This window comes from Crocodylus porosus, unplaced genomic scaffold (genome assembly GCF_001723895.1).
Source record: "Crocodylus porosus isolate Cpor-Errol unplaced genomic scaffold, CroPor_comp1, whole genome shotgun sequence".
Lineage (NCBI taxonomy): Eukaryota > Metazoa > Chordata > Crocodylia > Crocodylidae > Crocodylus > Crocodylus porosus.
Window position 1 is genome coordinate 3,676,361 of NW_017728911.1, and position 19,396 is coordinate 3,695,756.

General features: G+C 44.8%; 1 protein-coding gene across 1 annotated transcript in view; it reads left to right on the top strand.

Annotated features, from left to right (window-relative positions):
* Window positions 1-3,742: 3,742 nt before the first annotated feature.
* REC114 (REC114 meiotic recombination protein) overlaps window positions 3,743-19,396 on the top strand; it is a 67,692-nt gene continuing 52,038 nt past the window's right edge. The window contains exons 1-2 of the mRNA XM_019533147.1: window positions 3,743-3,868; window positions 5,550-5,639. Coding sequence (XP_019388692.1) covers window positions 3,743-3,868; window positions 5,550-5,639 — 216 coding nt within the window. The remainder of the gene's footprint in view (window positions 3,869-5,549; window positions 5,640-19,396) is intronic.

Sequence of the window (19,396 nt, forward strand, 5' to 3'; positions counted from 1 at the left end):
TTGAGGGAGTACATTTTTTTTCCAATTTATTACTGAGATAGACACTCCTGTGTTAGCTGAGTATAGGTACTACACACATAGAATGGAACTGGATTTTAGCTGCAGCACAGTTCCTACTTAAGACAACCCAAAGTGCTCTACAATCACTTGTCGGAAGAGGCTGATAGAGAATGGCTGTGCAAGTACAGAGGCTCTTGTTCAATCACTGATAACTAATCCACGGACCTGGAGCTTAAAATGAAGGCTGGGTACAATGTTCATAATAAAACCCAATGTTATTTCACCTGGTTTTAGAATTCCTTGAAAAGAGGTTAGCTGACATTTTTGCTGACTTCAACACACCATTCATTAAACCAAAGCTAAATATAAGGCCTCTGATGAAAATTATGCAAATAAATTGATAATTTCTCATTGATTCATAGATTTATAGATGTTAGGGGCTGGAAGGGACCTTACATGATCATCGGGTCCAGACCCTCTGCACTTGCGCGGGAAAGACTGCTGGGGTCTGATAACTACAGCAAGGTGGGTATTAAGATGCTTTCTGAAGATCTCCAGGGTAGGTGACTGTACCACCTCTGGGGGGAGCCTGTTCCAGACCCACAGCACTTGAATTGTAAAGTTTTTCTTAATGCCCAATTTGAACTGATTGTCAATCAGTTCGTGGTCATTGTTCCTTGTCTTCTCTTGGGGTGCCTTGGTGAACAGATACTCCCCCAGGCCCTGATGTATGCCCCTGATATACTTACAGGCTGCCACCAAATCCCCTCTGAGTCTTCTCTTCTCCAGGATGAACAGCCCTGTGTCTTTCAGCCTCTCCTCATATGACCTGCACTCCAGACCTTTAATCATGTGCCTGGCCCTCCTTTGGACTCTCAAGCTTCTCCACATTTCTTGTTAGCTTTTAAGGTTTGCTAGAAAATGAAATTAAACACATGAAATTCTGAGGGTGAAAGCCCCATGAATATTATAAGTGACAACGGTTTCACACAAGAGCCTAAAATGTGAAGCTTCCACATTCACACGTATTATAAAAGAGTATGGGCAATTATGACTTATAGCCATACCCTTAGCAAAAACTCCAGGATTTACAGTTCTGAAAGCAGATGGAACATGCCTTCCAGAGATCCATGGGGTGCAATAGGAATGTATCCTTGGAGGCAATCCCTGCAGTACCCAGCAACCCTTTAGCAGGGCTAGAGCCAACAGTAGTACTTGCATAACCCTTACACAGGGCCCCTTTCTTCATTGCTCCAAACTTTGTGTAGTCAATTAGACCTGGCAAAGTGAATATAAAATGGATGTGAAATTCTACCATTTTAATTTGGGGAATGCAAGGACTCTCATTACTGGTTCTGCTTATGTCCCTAGCACAGGAGAGAGAGGATCCTCAACTCTGTTCCACCCTTTGTCCATCAAAACAGGCAGCAAACACAAGCTGAACCTAAAATAATAACAACCACATGGTACTTGAAAGCATCCTTTTAGGCCTTCCTGGCCACATAGTTTAAGGGGTTGAACTTACTAATGAAATAATTTGGCTAGGACCTGTTTACTTGGTTCTGTTTATTAAACTGGCATAGGGACACTTCCCTATATCTGACCCATATACTCATTTATCAAGATCAAGGGTTCTCCTGTTGGCTAGCATAGTTAAGGCACACAAGGGACTGCTGTGGCCAGCATCACACCTGGCCAGCTTTGAGTCCCCAGGTCAGGTGACTAGATTCCCATTTATAACTTGGTTGACTGGGGACTTTGGAGCAGGTCTCCTTCATACACATCTGAACATTTTTTCCCAAGAGCTCAAGCCTTAGATTCAACTACAGTGGGTGCATCTCCAAGGAAACCAGCAAAGTTGGGCTCTCACATACTAAAGTTAATTTGATCCCTGGGTTATAAATTTGCACTTTATTCCTGTTGGTCCATTGGCAAAAGTTGGACCAGTTGGGACATGCACAGCACTTTTAGGCTTCACACAGTAGCAGCCACACAAATCATTAGGAGAAAAAGCAGCATCCTTGAAACCTTTCCTTGAAGTTACAGCAATGAGTCTTGTTCACTTTTCCAAACAATTCCTAAACATTTGGGGCCAAAATTAGTTGCTCAATGGCATGCTAGGGTGATATAGTTGTAATGGTCCAGAAAGTATGTGAGAGACAAGAATTTCTTAGGGTGTTATCTTTTATTGGATCAATTGTGTTGGACTATATAGTTAGTCTAATAAAACAGATCACCTTAAGAAATCCTTGCTTCTGCTTAATGGAGACTGTATTCTCAAAAAGGTGAAACATTCAGGAATGGATTGAAGTGGTTCCTTAAATGGAAGTTGCTTAATCAGGATTGTGTCTTGTACAGTTGAATTTATAATAAATTAGGATGAAGAGCATTGAATAATAATGAATTTACTTGTAGCTCATTAGATTTCCAAAGTCACAGAAGCCCTGTATGAGTCATAATCACATTTTTGTTGCTCCTTTTCTGCAGCCTCCAGTTAAAAAGAACCAAGTAGAGAAAGGTGGTGAGGAAGCGACAAGACACAAGCTTACAGGCTAGAAATTTGATTTATGTTAAGAATGCAATAAATTGATGGGAACAGTCTCTCAGTTCAAAATGTTTTAAGACAGAAACATTGATGGCTTGTCTTGGATCTAGGATGTTTCCCAATGTATTTTTTGCCACTGCTTGGGCCTAAAGAGCTAGTTCTTGTGAGCCTATATTCAAAGAAAGCAGGGTTCCTGGATACCCTAGCAAAGGCTTTCTTTGTGAAACAGAGGAGTAGCATAGACTTATTACGTGACAGATTAAGTTGAATAGTTTTATAACTCACCCTGCCAAATGTCTGGCTCTTATGAACAAATCTAATTTGATTCCTGTTAGTCCTAGACACACATTCAGCAATATCATATATTGCAAACTCTTATCTGCAAAATCTAAATTAATCCTGACTCTCTGCCTCCTCCTCCTATATCAAAGTGCTCTGAAGCAGAAGTGAGAATCTGAGAGTGTCTGAAAAACAGGGGGAAAGGCTTTCTGGTGACTGCCTGCTGAGGGCTGCAGCAGGAAGTAGAGCGAAGAGTTTGTCTGAACAAAAGGGTGGCGTGGCGCTGAGGAAGATGGGCAGGGTTTTGAACAACGCTTCTCAATCTGTCTAGGCTTGAACGTACTAGATGCTGCCCTTGGAAAATGCTAGCTTCTAGTTTTCCCGTGTTTCTTAACTAGAGATAAATAAGAGCAATTCCTGCATTGCAAACAACTCAGAAAGACAGCAGCAGGTAGATGGGTTTTCATAGTATGGCTTCCTCTTTGAACTCCCTGTGTGGATCCTACCACAGTGCCCCTGCCTCGCAGCGCTACTACTGCGGGGCACCGCGCCACTCCTGTGAAAGGCTCTCCTGGCACCATGGGGTCAATACATTAAGATTATCTGCATACATTAAGATTAACCTGCACGCTGGAGGTTTCTGCTCTGGACACTTCCAGCACACCCCATTCCCACAGCTCCAAGCGCGCGGCCCCACAGCCGCCGCCAGAGGGCGCAGAGCCCGGTCGCACCCCGCCACTGCGCCTGCGCACCAGGAGCGCCACAGCGTGGCCGGGAAGTTGGCGCTCCGTTGCCTCCTTTCTCCCTCCCTCCTCTCGATTGGCCACAGGGCTGCGCCGCGGCTCTTCCCATTGGCCTCCTCGTTTCCCTCGTGCGCGCTGATTGGCCGCCGCGCACCCTGCAGGCCCTGAGGCGGAGATGGCGGCCGCGACCTCCCTCAGTAGCGCGGGCGCGTGGCCGCTCCGCCGCTACGGCCGCTTCGTGAGGCCGGACCCGCCCCATGGTCACGCTGCTACCGCCACCGCGGCCCCGGGCGCCTGGACGGTGAGCGCCGCGGGGGCCCTCGCCCGGACTAGCGCAGTTCAGCGCAGCCCAGTGGGCGGGCGGCCTGACCTACGGGGGCCGGGCAGCGCCGCGCCGGGACTGGGGCGGGAAGCGGTATAACTGTGTAAAAAATGCACACACACATACACACAAACCCCATATGCACACCCCCCCATATGCACACCCCCCATATATACATATAGACACTCATGCGCACCCCCTATATGCACACACGGGGGGTTATGCACACAAACACACCTATGTCCAACCATCACAGTAACTCGGCAATAAAGATGCACCTCTCATTGCACTCAAAAGCTTGCCTAAATGTGTCACAACCGTACACTGGGCCCAGTAAAAGATAATCACTCGCCTCTTCCACATTTCTTGCACCGTTAGGGCTACAACATTCTGACAGCTGCACATATGCAGCCAGCAAGAGCTTTATGGTCAGGGTTTCGTCATCTTGCAGTTGAGTGCCTGATTATTAACCTGATGAAGGGTTTTTAAACCCGAAAGCTTGCTAAGAAAAATGTTTCCAGCTATTTAAGTGGTCTAATAAAAGATACCAGATTCACCGAAAGACCCTTGTCTGATTATTAATCTCACACACCTTTGAAGCATGATGTTGGCTGCTATTTTAATAAAGGAGCCTTTAAATTAATGTACACATTCTAATTTATAATAATGTGTATATATATTATTATATATATACATATATTCTAATATACAATATAAACTAATATATACTTTATCATCCATATCAAATATAAGGATCCACTTTGTAAAAGATTCCTGTGTTGAGGCAGGGATTTATTTGGGTGATATCTTTGATTGGATCAATTATGTAGTTGGGGTAAGGTTGGTCCAGTAAAGGATACCATTTGAAGAAGTCCTCCTTGCCTCTCACATTATTTTGGGAACATCACAGCTATAACATCACTCTTGCACTTAATACACAGATCCATCTTTGGTTGCACTGAAATGATATGGACCAGGCAAGGATTTTTGTGGGTGATATCTTATTGGACCGACTGTATGGTTGGGATAGACTTAGGCAAGCTTTTGAATGCAATGCTTAGTGCATCTTTTTTACCGTTACATATTAATGAAATTGGGATGAACTGACACAGATGTTTAAATTGTATACTGTTAGCTAGTTGATGGTCTTTTTTTCAAAAGTGGTCTGGTATCAGGACTACTGATCCAATTTGAAAACTTTCAAACTTGGTTAGTTGAATTTAGGTATTGAGATATATACTTGGGAGCTTGCTTGGGTAAGAGGCCTTATTTTCAGTAGGCATGTCTACATATGCATTAATCTGCCATAATTACAGCACATTAAATTTAGTACCTGTAACAGGTACTAACTTAATACACTGTAATTGGCACTACCGCTGGCGCACATCTTTTAGTTGACCCGAATGCTCAGTAGATTAATTCTTTGCATTAGTGCATTAGCACAGCTCTCACTAGGATGTGCTAATGCATAGTAGAATTAGTCTACTATTATGCTTCTAACATCTTGTGTAGATGCACCCAGCAGAATGAAAGTTTTCAACATGATTGGTAAAAAGCGTAATTTAGGGGTCCCTACATTTCAAAACTTTCTTTATCTGTACCCTTTATACTGCTAGTGACACATGCTGGGTTTCACTTGTGTGGTTTTCTTGTTTTGAAGGTTTTGGAGTCAAATGAAGAATCAGGGCATCTTATTCTCACCATTGTTGTATCTGGCCATTTCTTCATTTCCCAAGGACGGACAGTTCTGGTAACTTCTTTAGTTTTGTGTAATTTAAATGTATTTTCCTAAGCTCAAGTTAGCATCATTCCTGATTCTGTTTCCCTTTCTCAGTTGAATGTGGTCTTTTATTAAAGGAGAGTTGTACTGATTTTATCCAGCTTAGCCCATGAAAACTTGCATAGTGGGAGACGTTTTCTGTGCAACTTATCTGAATAATATTTAGAGTGTATTTTCTTTTGCTGCTTGTGTTTGCTTCAATTGACAAAATAAATTGTAAGAGAATGACAGCATCTGTGTGGGTGGTGTTACAAACGATGCTATTTTAAAACAATACACTGGATATTTGCAAGTGTTCAATTTCCCTGTCTGGGTATATCAGGTAAATATGTAATTAAGTGGAAATGAATAGATGCTTAATATTGTGGAATTACACCTAGTTGTCTTTAATCGTGATAAAATTATGCTTATATGATGTGGGCAGGGGGAAATGTTTTTCCCAAACTGGCTAATATGGATCTAAACCAAACTTAAGATCTTACACAGATACAGTCTAGCTATCTTAAAATTGTCTTAGGTCATCATTTTGTAGCCTGGAATATAAACATGACCAATTGATGTCACCAAAACTTCTTTAACATCATGCACAAGATACTAGCAAAAGGAGTCTAGCTAGGACAAACTGATTGTTTTATAACAAACTAACAGATCTGATGAGATAGTGAAAAAACAAAGAACTTAGTTTGGGGACTACTGTCTTTGGAAGCTGCCTTGCTTTGCTATACCAGGTGTAATCTCCCTTAGTCTGGCTTTCATATGTCAGATGTCATTACCAATAGCTACTTCAACCCTCATTTTCAGTTCCTTTTTAAGTATTTTTCTTATAAGAGCCGCTAAAGTCATAAATAGCCTTATTTCTTTGTCTAGGAGCCATAGTAAAGGTACTAACAGTTCAAGAAAAAGCAGCTTCTCCTGTTATTTTCTCATTCCAGAGAAATGACATAGGACCTTTGGATAGTACAGCAAACAGGTTTTAGATAAACACTCCCATCATCAATAAACCACCTAAAATGAAACCCCACAACAACACCCTGTATATGTATGGGATCCTTGCATCACCTGTTTGAGTTCACATAGGATGATGTGTGCCAAACTTTGCCATGACTGTAATCTATATATTTCCTGCTCAGACATCACATGAATTTCCCGGGGGAGAATGGGGGAAAGAACCCTAAACAATAAACAGGGACCCCCTGGGGCGAGGAGCACACAAAGAAAAGAGAAAATATATAAAAATAACTCAAAGAGATTACTCACCGGCAGCAACAGGACCCGTGACGCAGCTGAAGGGAGAGAGGAAATCTGCGCGGGTCATAAGCCGCGCCTTTATCCAGCTGAGACCGGCTGGTGACGTCACTGGCAATCACTGGCCAGCAGGGATAAAAGGAACCGCCAGGGAAAATGGTGGGGAGGGTGAAGCAGAGACGGGGAAGTCTCTGACACTGGGCGCTGCCTGGAATACCTGGAGAGCAAGAGAGCCGGCAGGGGCTTTCTACTGCAACGAGGGACAAAGTACAGAAGAGATCGAGGAGGCAGAAGAGGCTCCCTGCACTGACAGAAGCAGGGTCGATGGAGGGACGGCAGAGCCGGAGGAGGCTCTCCTCGCTAACAGAGGTGGGAGCGCTGGAGGAGCACAGGAGGCAAAGGAGGGTTCCCCTCTGGGTGGAGATGGAACGGGGCAGCAAGGTAAGCTGAGGTACACCCTGGCTGGAGGCTATGTGCCAGCCCACAATTCAAGGGGTGGCCGGATACATAGGGAGACACCCCAGGATAGCAGAAGTGGGGCACTCCCCACAGGGGAGAAGGATGACAACAGCCTGTGTCATACAGGGCAGAGGGAGAGCTGTAATGACCTGGGGCCAAGGGCTGCGATCTACACTGACCACAATGGGCCAGACCTCAGCAGTATCAGAGGGCATGAAGGGTTGCCTGTCACCCTGACATAGGGGTAGGGGAAAAGGACCAATCAGGTCCTCCCACGCTTGATTTTCATTAGTCTTTCCTTTCTTTCCTTTTCCCCCTTTTGGAGGGGCTGGGAGATAGGGCGAGGCAATATAGCCAGGATGGCACTGTATCACATTTTTCATTGATCCTCCATCTTTTATTGGAGCGTGGAATGAATTTTGGAGTCCCTGGTAGGGACTGTTCGAGCAGGGAGGGTGAGATTTTTCCATAGCCCTACTTTTGATTGAGTTAGTTGCCTCAGGAGGCAGGTCCTAGATAGTGGTAGAGACAGGTGAGCCAAAGGGTCCCAAAGAAGACAAACATCATTGGGGGTACGGCTACGAAGATCTGACGATCAGCTGGAGGTTGGCGTGAGGTTGGCACGTAGGGGAGGTGGAACCCCATGGACTACTGCCAGGCAGTCTCTGTGCTGCAGCTGAACCCTGGGTGGCTGGCCCCCCCACTGGTGTAACATTCAAAGTTGTGGCAGGTGATATTGGAGAAAGCCATTCAGGATAGACAGCAGCCCACCGGCCTACAGGAGATCATAGGACACACTCTACCGGCTGCGTGGACTAAGGATGCACGAGACCGGATGTTTGAGGTCTGATGGGTACAATGAACAAAGGGTCTCAGTACTGCACCAAGCCTTTCAAGAACTTATTTGGTGGATGGAGCCAGGGAACGTATGGAAAGGAATTCTGTTCTTTGTCCTATTACCACCTGTAACTCAGATATTCAGGATTAGGTTGGAAAATTCACTTGGACCACCTGTCAGTGCAAGAAATCTCTCGAGTGCCTTGAGACCATATAACCAGGTACAGTTCTTTGAGTAGATGTGATATCTTTTATTAGACAAACTGAGTAGCTGGAAAAAAGTTCTAATAAAAGATGTCACATTTACTCAAAGACCCTTGCCTGCCTATGTCCTTAGATCAACACGGCCATAACCAAAAAACCTTGAGACCCTTTAAGGAATGTTTTGAAGCAGCGGTCAGTAGTCTTTTTATGTTGTGGGCTAGAGTGACCCAATTTAGGTCATAGGCAGGTGAGCGGACACAAGGCCCCAGCCACTGCCAACACCCTTCCTTGCAGCAGCACACAAAGAGTGCCCATCCCCACGGTGAATGTTGCTGAAGCCCCACATCCACAAGCTGAATCTGGCCCATGGACTATAGGCTGCTTACTCCTATTCTAGAGCATTTCTGTTTGTTCTGTGGTGCGTGGTGATGGAAAACCTGACAGACCAGGTATGTGACACACTGTACAAACAAGCAGTCTGTCATCCCCTCTCTGTTGGGAAGTCATCAGATTTAAGAAGTGGTGTTGTTACTGTGGAATAATCCCATTAGCTGTGTAGTCAGCAGTAATTTGGCAGTCTTGTTACTTCACAAATTGAAGTCAACTAGAAGTCCTGTTATAGACACTATTAATGGTTATCCCTGGTAAGAGATATGATGCAGAAGACAATACTAAATGCCATAACTTCTGTCCCAAAAGAGGCATGACTCCCAGGTTTTTTTGCTGAACCTGATTCTGTGGTGGTCTCAAAGGACTCCTGTATCACTTTGCATCAATTCTCTTTTTCCCCCCAAGATAGGGCCCAAGATCGAGTGGGTCAATACTGTAGTCATCCTTTAAAAGCTAATATAGCTTTGGCTAGTGGACCTTTGGCAGCTGTCCATACAAGCTTTCATTAGCTTTCCAAGGCATGGTGTCTCAGAATTAAGGTGGGATGTTGTACTGAGCTGCATAATCATTGCACCTACTGGCACGGAGATTATCTGTCTGGGCAATACTAAGACTGTCAGATTTAAAAAAAAAATCTTATACAAAGCCATAAATCTTGTACCACAAAGTGATTGTTCCTCAAAGAGGAGAGGATTCTTCATCTGAGTAATGCAAAACTGGTTTGGCACCAGTGGAGCGTCAGGATCAAAGATCTTCTATTACATACTGCTCCTGAGGCAGGTGGCCTTGTACTTCTATTGGGAGATCCTTGGGTACGGACATGGGCCTTTGCGACCCGTTGACATTCACTGGCTGCCTTCTTCTCCAAGTCTGGCACAATTGGGTTGGTCTTCCTTGCTTTTATCTTGCCTGCTATAACTTTGATGGCTTAATTAACAGGGGGAGGGGTGATGACTCCCTAACCCACCGTTGACTGGCACTTGCCCCAGGGCCAGACAAGGTACGCAACAAACTTCTTTGCAAAGGAAAATAAAATTAAAGAAAAACCTGCTGTCCGTACAGTGATTCCTCTCCTGCTGCAGGGAACTCAGAGGCAGCCTCTCTCTTCTCCCTGCCTTCAACCGACAAGCGCTTGATCGCTGGAGCCACGGGTAAGCGGTTTTTTTAGTTCTTTCACTTACAGTAATTGACGCTGCTCCAGCTTAATTGACTGCCTTGGTGGCCAATTAATGTGGAAACATCTCTCTCCTTTTTTTTTTTTTTTTTAAAAAGGTGTGAGCTCCTCTGAGCTCGCAAGACCCAGCAGGTCTCTTGCCCCGTTCCCGGGGACTTCAGTTACAGGCAGCAGTCAGGTATCCACCCTATCTGCCTGCACCGTCCTCTTCTTCTCCTATCGTCCCATCTCCTGGGGCCGGAAATAGCCCCCGGCTGCTTAATTAGGCTAATCCATCTCAGCCACCAAGGTGATAAAGTGGTGCCGGGGTAGGTTGGGAGACCCTTTTGCAACGGGGTCAGTTGTCCCATTTGCTTTAGCAGGGGTCCAGTGTTACCCTTGCTTTTCTTCTGACTCCCCACATACCTGAAAAAGGACTTTTTGTTGTCATTAATATGTGTAGCCAGTTGGAGTTCAGTTGCGGCCTTGGCTTTCCTGATTCGCTCCCTACAGGTCCAGACCAGTGAAGAATACTCCTCCTTTATGGTGATTCCAGTCTTCCATCCTTTCTAAGTCTCTCTTTTTAGATGCAGGAGGTCCACAAGTTCCTTGCGGAGCCAAGGGGGTTGTTGTGCCCTTTTGCTTCAAGATGGGATGAACATCCCTTGTGCTTTCAGGATTTCTCCCTTAAGGAGCAACCACTCACCATGAACTCCTCTCCCTGCTGAGTCGTGGTCCCTTAGGGCCTCGATAACAAGCCTCCTGAACTTATCTAAGTCAGCTTTCCTAAAGTCGAGGACTTCTGCATTGCTGACTGATTTGCCAGCTTTGCGGTGGGTAGTGAAAGTGATCAGCTCATGGTTACTGTCTCCCAGCTTTTCTTCGATTCTTAGGTCAGTGTCTAGATCATCCCCTTTGGCCAGTACCAGGTCCAGCAGCGCTTTACTTCTTGTCGGTGCATAGACTTTTTGAGTCAGATAGAGCTCGTCCACTCACATGAGGAAGCTTTGTGACCGTTCGGACTTGGGCAGGTGCTCTTCCCATGCGATATCTGACCAATCTAACCAAGCCCAACTTTCTAATCAATATGAAAGGCCAAGTAATTCACTGCAGAGATACAAACCCTGGTACTATTGATGATGATTACTGTGCCCGTAGTAAACCTCTTTACATTTTGTTATGTTTTGTTGAATACTTGAGTAAAACTTGATGAGGTTATTTGCTTTGTAGTTGTCTTTCAAGTATTTTTGTAATTCTGCATGTAGTTTTGTCAGTGTCCACTCCAAACAGATTTTGGAAGAATTGTATCTCCTTAGCATGGTTATGAAAGTTTTAAAATTGCTCTTCAGATTCCATTTACAATAGCTCCAAGGCTTCAACACACCTATTAACTAGAAAATGCATTTCAATTTCCTCATCTTGAGACACATTCACAACTTGGGAAGTGTGACAGATTGCTCTCTTTAAGCTGTTTTACAAAAATCAGTAGTTTTGACTCAAAAGCTTGCATGTCAGCAGACATTTCACAAACTAGATTTTCTTTGCTTTGCAGCTAGAGGTTAAAGTTATTCATCTGTTCTGAGATGTCCACCAAGATGCTAGATCCCAAATCCACACCAAATTGGACAGTTCTAACAGCTTTGAATTTTCTGTGAGAAAAAAACCCCTATTGATTTAATGGACAACTCAGTAAAGCGTTTGTAAATCCTACCCCTGCTGAGCTACCTCATTCAAAATATTGCAATATTCTCTAACCTTAAAAAGGAATGGCTAAAATCGGCAATGATTCAAGTTATAACTCCGGATATAATTTATACAGAAAATGATGACATTCACAACTTAGTCTCACTGCCCAGAGACTGCTGTTGGATCATACGATGAAACTTTATGGGAAGTTTGGCATTTCCTTGTTAATGTGAGCTATAAGCATTGGTTTTAATTTTTCCCTCAGCATGTTTCGTATATCATTCTTTTTATTCTCTCATCAGTTCTACCCCTCTCCCACAATTCTCCCACAATTCAGTTGTAGTAAGTCTACTGTTTAGCATACTTTTGAGAACAATGTCTTTGACTGTCCTTTTCATAGATGAGCTTCAGAACAATTATTTGGTGACCTCACTTTTATTATTCAAAAACTGGAAGTTGCATTGTCTGAAATAATTTTTGCTTTCAATTGCTAACAAGATAATCTCTTTAGGATCTTGACCCTTTTCTTCAGTTGGCAAAAATAAGTCTCCACCCACTTCTTCAATCTGTGTGGTAATTGTACCGGCAGAAACTTGCATTACTGAACTTTGCTTTAATTTTCTGGACACGCTACATTTGGCTTTACCACCAGTTTCCCAATCTGTAAATGGCTTTCTAGGACCAGCTATCACTCAATTTAATCACATGATGAGTAGCTCAGACAGTTACTCTGTGTTTGTTTCCCAGCAAACTTAAGGGAATGTTGTTGGTTGGCTTTGTCACAGGGCGGGGGCCTAGGAGCGGCTGTGATCTCTTCTGGCGCCCCCTACTGTGCTAAGTTGGTGTCAATGCACCCTCGTTCTCACCCGCCACATCTTTGATGGTATTAGTGTTATGGGAGGCTGCCTTTTTGACCCCCTGGACACGGTACCCCTGAGGTATCCCGGTCTGTGCCCTGTCTTTGCTGACTCCGTGCCCTAAAGCCTTCAGGGCTACGTGTGTCTCCTACCAGTCCTGATACCATGCCCCGTGTCTTGCAGATGTACCGGCCGTTGTCTAGGCAAATCCCTTACTGCGCCCTCACGGCGGCCCCTTGCTTGCCTCGCTATAGCCTGCGTCCTCTCGGACGTCCTCTGGGCTCGTCTCAATTGCCCACACTCCCCGTGGACGCTCCCTGGCCTCCCTCTTCCCAGAGATGCCCACACTCCCCGCGGACGCTCTCTGGCCTCTCTCGTGCCATGCCCTGGCGCGGCTCTCTCTCTTGATCCCACCCGCGCTGAGGCCCTGCCTCACAATCAGGGCTTAGGTGGCTGTGCCTGGCCCCTGAATCCCCTCCCTGGGGCTCCTCGCCTCTGCGCCCTCCCTGGGGCTCAGGTGGCCGTAGCCGTGCCTGGCCCCCAATGCACTGTGCCCCTTCTCAGGGCTGGGGTCAGGGCACCCCTAAATGCTGTGTCCTCTCTGGCACTGGGGTCCCCACACCACTGTGGAGCCCCTTCTGAGGCCTCCTCCAACCCTTATTAGCCTCACCTGGTCCTCCAGTGTAACAAACAAAAGCAATAACATAAGCCAATCAGCTACAACTCAAAACTAAGCCTCCTGGCTAAAACGCAATCTGTAAGCCCCCTGGCTAATCATCATTCCACTCCCTATTAGGGCTTTCTCCTCCCAGTATCCTCGAACCAAAGCTATTCAGGCCATCAAGCTGCTCTAGGCTGCATGCTCCATCAGAGCTCCTTCTCTCTTGGATGTTAGTGGGGAACTGCCTGCTTGGCCTCAGCCTAGGCTGTTTATATAGGCCAGGCCCTGCCCCCTTCCGGTCAGCTGACCAAACCGGTTGCCGTGGCAACTGGCACCTGTACCATTTCCTAGGAGCAGGGCACTTCAGTGCCCTGCGACAGGCTCTTTTAGTGGTTCCATTTTGTTAGCCTGTAGCTGTTCTTTCATGAACTTTGGGATGTGTCATAATGACACTTGATAGGGCATTCTTTGAAAATGGAAATGCTCTCCTTACACATGAGATGAGTACTTTGTTTTTGTATAACATGAAAAAAATGTAAATCATTGGCGAACTGGTCATTAATACTCAGCTACCTGCCATATCATTGATACTTGAAACAAGTGTAGGCAAAGGTATCAAGTTGTTGAAGAAGTTCTGAGATCCCCACTGAGTATACATACCTACAGTTGGCAGGTCCAGCATGTTGGGTTGCCTTGGGTTTCTTCACAGTAGAGTATGGCCATCGTGTGGCAATAATCATTTTGTGCTCCTCTCTAGCCTCTCATCTTGCTCTTCTGCTGTGCTACGTGTTGTATTTAGTTATGTATTTGCTCCATGGTGTGCTAGATAGGAGACATAGGCATATGTTGCTGACCTTTGACCTGCAGAAGTTATCCGAGTTCAAGATACGCAATATTTGTGCGGTAAAGTAGAAGTTTTAATTGGAGCAACTTTTAAAATTGGGCAAAAGGGTGGCACGAATTTTAGGTTTCAGACATTGAGATCTGGGGAAGAGTCTGTATAATCCAAGCTTTGTACAAGATAAAACAACTTCTTTAGTTTAAGCAAATTATGTTAATGAATTTCACCCTTTGATGAAAGTGCTTGAAGTCCAAAAGCTTCTTTGTTGGAGACAGAAGGTAAGGTGGTTCAGTAAAAGATGCTGCCTCACCTAATAAGTCTTGTTTCTCATATCCCTGTAGCAGTGACGATCCAGCAATAATACTGTTGTCTTTGAGATGATGTCAGTGTGCATAGATTTTATAATACAGCTTCCATCTTCACTTTTCACATCCCTGAGCTGTCACCGTCTTTGAATTGCAAGGAAATGGGGAAGGGTTGAAGACACTTTTCCTTTCCTGCCCTTGCTTGAGGAGATATAGGGTGCATGCACAGCCTTAATGGAAATTGCTATTCAAAATACAAAACAAAGCACAAACACCAGCTCCTGGTTTTGCATGCCTGGTGCAACTGCAACATCTTGGAAAACAGTTTATTGTAGGGTAAGTAACAATAATTATATCCTCTCTAATGTGCCATACACACATGCACACTTAATTTACAGATATTAAAGAATAATGTAATAAGCAAATGATCTCTTAAAAAACAACTGTGTAATGCACATGTTTGGTCTGGATATGTGTCTGGTTTACAATCAAGATGTGTTCTTACGCTCCTGCCAGCTACTAAATGTTACAAATTCTGTTTAGATTTACAGTTTAAGTTGTTGTATAAAATTTTCTGTATAAAACATATTGAAAACGTTAATATTCTGCAGTTTTTCTACTTGGTCTATCTTTTTCCCCTGAATTCAAGGCCTCTATTTTTAGATTCTTGGGGACAAAAGAAAAAAATACTTTTTTGTTTTGTTTTAGGTGTTCCTTAATAGGACCACAGGACATAAAACATAGGAATTAACACACTGTATTCAAACAGTTCATTTTCTCTTCTCCTTCTGTAGTCGCTTTAGTTATTTTGGAGAAATGTGCAGAAACCCTGCAGCAGGCAGTTACGAGAGATCCTGCTGCCAGGAAATGTGTTTTCCTGCTCCTAAATAGTTGTTTTGTTTTTGTTCTTAGATTAAAATTTTCAGTTTAAATGGAGTAATTTCCCTTCCTCTAATAATCAAATATGGACTAACCTATTGAGTCTAGCAGGACATTGTAGAGATGCATTTTGAGTTTTTTCTGGCTTCAACAGTAACAGAAAAAGAAGCCAAAAATGAAGGAATTTCAACCTTAACTACACTAAGAAAGTAGGAAAAAATTCTTGATATTTGTTAACAAAGCAAATGTAAGAATATTTTGCACTGGATTCTTGCACATTTTGTTAAAAAGCATGTAATGGATGTAATTATTAAGTGTTATTCCAAAATGTAATAAGGAGCCAAATGCAGTAAACTCAGTGAGTTAGTACCTACAGAAAGTATTTCTTTATACGTTCTACTTTTCGTAAAGTAGAACAAGGACATTTGTTTATAGTGCATTTTGAGTCTAGAAAGCCTGAAGTTATTCACTGTTACTGTTAAAAGGTTCTGCTTCACTCTGATAAATATGTGTGTGCATGCACATGCACATATTTTCTAATAGTTTAGTAAGATATTAGCCAATCACTACAAGCTGAGAACTGCAAAACTTTTGGCTTTATGTACCATATTTACTGAAATCCAAGACAAGGTACACCTCACCCCCTTTACCATGGGAGAAACCCTTCATCTTGGATTCAGATGCAAGACTGCCCTCCCACTGCCTCTGGCTCCCCACCTTTCCACTCCCTCTGCTGTCTCTTCTTGCCTAATGCTTACCCTTCAGCTCCAGCCCTGCTCCAGCCTGGATTACAAAGCACATGTTTGCTCTGGCCCAGCCCAACCTGGTAGCAGTGGTGGCAGCCACAGATGAGCCCTGGAGCCGGGGCTGGAGCTGCCGCACTGCTGCTTCTGCTACCAGGCCAGGTTGGGGCTAGAAGGAAGGGTGTGGGGTAGAGGCTGGGGGTTGGGGAGCAGGCAGCAGGGGGCAAGGGGTGTGGGAAGGTATGTGGGAGGGGTAAAGGTCAAGCTGCTTGATCTCTCCCCACCCCCAAACACTGCTTTCCCCACTGCAGCAGGAGGCAGGGGACAAATTTAAGATGACGCTCTGATAATTAGACTCTGTACATGGTAAATTACAGAAAATTTGTTAATTCTCCATGTATGTAATCTAATTATTGCAGTCATCTTGAATTTGGGTAAATATGGCATTATAGATAGGACTTGCATCTTCATTTTACTTTTCTGTAGTAACAGATCAGCTGCATAGTTTTCTTCAGAATTGAAGCTGTTTGCTAACTTACTGTTGCTAACTCCAGATATTTGCTATTACAGTGACTGGGGGATACCCATCCACTACCATTTCTTGAAGGAGGCATGTTTTGGTCCAGTGCTCAGTGGTTCTTCCTTAATAAATTGTATGTATGAATGCTAGACATGAAAAAGGTTTTTAAAAAAACCATCCTCTTCTGAGAAACTATTTTGTGCACAGTGCATTTTGTCAATAGATTAACAGATGGAGATGGCTTTTGTGCAGGTTATTTACTTAAGATGTTCTCTGCAGCATCTGCCTTTCAGCTAGGTTCTGTTTTCAACTAAATCTCCATTTGCACTAATTGAGCCACAAGGTTCACTTGCTCTGGGTCATATAAGGGAAAAAAAGCTTCATTAGTTTAGTGATGATTGGATTGATCTGATCCATTCTAGGAAGATTATTTGATGTTTATTATTTTTGGGACAGCATCTTCTTATGTGCATATGTGCAGGGGAGAAAAAGGCATAAAGAGGGCAGATAGAAACTCCTTCCTTCAGGGCAGGTGTTCTCTTAGGGTGTGGACACAGGTACATCTGGAGCCCTTCAAAAGGGGAATGTTTCAAAAGGGCAACAGCTGGTATGTTGTAATAGTTGTCTGCTTGAGTTAAGAATGATTCAAATGCGGCAAACTCACTCCAACTTGGATAAGCCTGGATGAAGCAGTGTTAAAGTTGGGTGTGAAATCATTCCAATTAAAACATACCAGCCGCTGCCCTTTTGAGAGGGTTACAGCTGGTATTGGTGTAGGTTGGGGCGGGTTCGCCTGCTGCCATAACTTACAGCAGATGGAAATGGAACTACCTATAACTTATCACAGGATGTTGAGTAGCAGTTAGATACCTCAGCAGCCTCTATGGCCATGTCCAGATGAGTGCGCAGCACCACACACCAAACATGCATGTGTTCCCCTGCTGCTACATTGCACATTGCAGCGTGGGGGGTTGTTTTGACCCTGGGAGATCCCGGGATCAAAAAAACCCTCAAGGAAAAAATGGGGTAGTGCATGTGGCAGCAGCGCATGCCGCCCAAAACCGAAGCCTGGCCAGTTGGAGCCATGCTCCAGCTGCCAGCCAGGAACCCAGTTGCAGGAGTGCCGTGGCTGCAGTTTCCCCCATAGCCTGGGCCCCCAGGTAAGGCTTTTGGAGCCAGCAAAGTTGCTGGCCCCAGCCTTCCCTACCCAACGCATGGTAATCTGCTGTGTGCATGGGCATTCCCTGGGGACAAGTATCAATGGCACAAGGTGTGCCGCTGCTTCTTTGTCCCCAGTGAAACAAACATCTGCACTTGTGTGGCTGCGACCTAGGGTGCCAATAGCTTTGTGTCAAACAGCACCTAGGGTACCAATGGTTTTGTGCAGAAGAGCATCTTAGAGTGGAGGTACTAGTCTTATCCCTGGAGGAGGAAATGCTGGCAGAACATTGTGGAACTGAAGTCTGCTCCATGATAGGGTAGACTGGGCTCTTTAACCCTGCTCAGCAGCCAATCTAAGAGTGGAGCCTTGATAGATGGACAAATGGATGATTTCCTTTGCTCTGGTACCTCCTGCAGCTAAGCCGGTTCCAGACATATTGGCATCTGCTTTTCCTTTGGATTAAACCAGCAAGGACACTGGTGTGCGGGCAGCTAAGTGTCTCCATATACGCTGCCCAGACTTTTGTGCTATGGAGGGGTCACTTCAGCTACAGTTTATTTTTCAAATGAGGATTATATTCAATAATCTGATATTTCACTCACTGTAATTCTATTGTTTCATGAAACGGATGGATGCCTACTAGGGATGTGCGAAGTGGGCAATATTTGATTCGGATTTGGCCTGATTCAGGGGACAGTGATTCGATTAGCTGATTCAGATCACTGTCCCAGTTTGATTTGGCTAATCTGAAGATTTGATTCTGATTAGGAGAATCAGCGATTCAGCCATAGAGACAGCTTTGTAAGTTTTTTCTACATACCTTGAAGTACCAGGCGTGGCTCGTGAACTCTGAGATGGTGGGGCAGATGGATTGTCCCACAGGAGCTGGGGTGGGGGGAGGCAAGAGGGTCCCCCATGTACTCTGTGGTGGACCCAAAAGTGGTCCTTCTGGTCCACTTTTGGGTCCACCACAGAGTACATGGGGGACCCTCTTGCCTCCCCCCACCCCGGCTTGGTGATCGGCTGCGGGGGGACCGTGGGTGCCCCCCCCAGACTCAGGAGGCACCAGCCACTGAGCTGAGGGGTGGAAGGAGGGGTCCTCTACACACGCTGGGAGGACCCAGAACTGGACTGGAAGTATTTCTGGTCCACTTCTGGGTCCTCTGCCAAGTGCACAGGGGACACCTCTGCGCTCTTGTGGGATAGTCCGTCTGTCCCACCATCTCAGTGTTCACAAGCTGCGCCTGGTACCTGAGGTACGTAGAAAAAACATATAAAGCTGTGTCTGTGGCTGAATCGTCGAATCTCTTTGAATTGAATCAGAGGCTTCCTATTCGATTCAGAGAAATTAATGTGTTTCCTGATTTGGTTCGGAGATTTGGCCGCCGAATCGGGTTGAATCTCCTCTGAATTGAATCAGTGAGTGAAGCTTTGCACAGCCCTAATGCCTACTACAGTTGTATGTGTCCACATATTGTAGCATTGACAGAAATATCTAAAAACATAGTGGCCGCTGACAGACGTGGGAAAAAAACCCGAAACAACAACAATGTGCTGTATTGAAAGCAGCACCGTGTTACTTGGACCCGGCTCTGTAGTGTCTGTACAGATCGGATGCCACAGAGGGGCTTTTTGGTGCTTGTAGCTAAAGCTGATTCAATCAGCTGTTAGATAAAAGCACCCAAAAAACCCCACTAAAGCACCTGATATTTACAATCTTTGGGAAAGCTGGGGGCAACTAAGGCGCTGGCTCTTTTGGGCATGTGCAAGGCTTGGTGCAGGAGC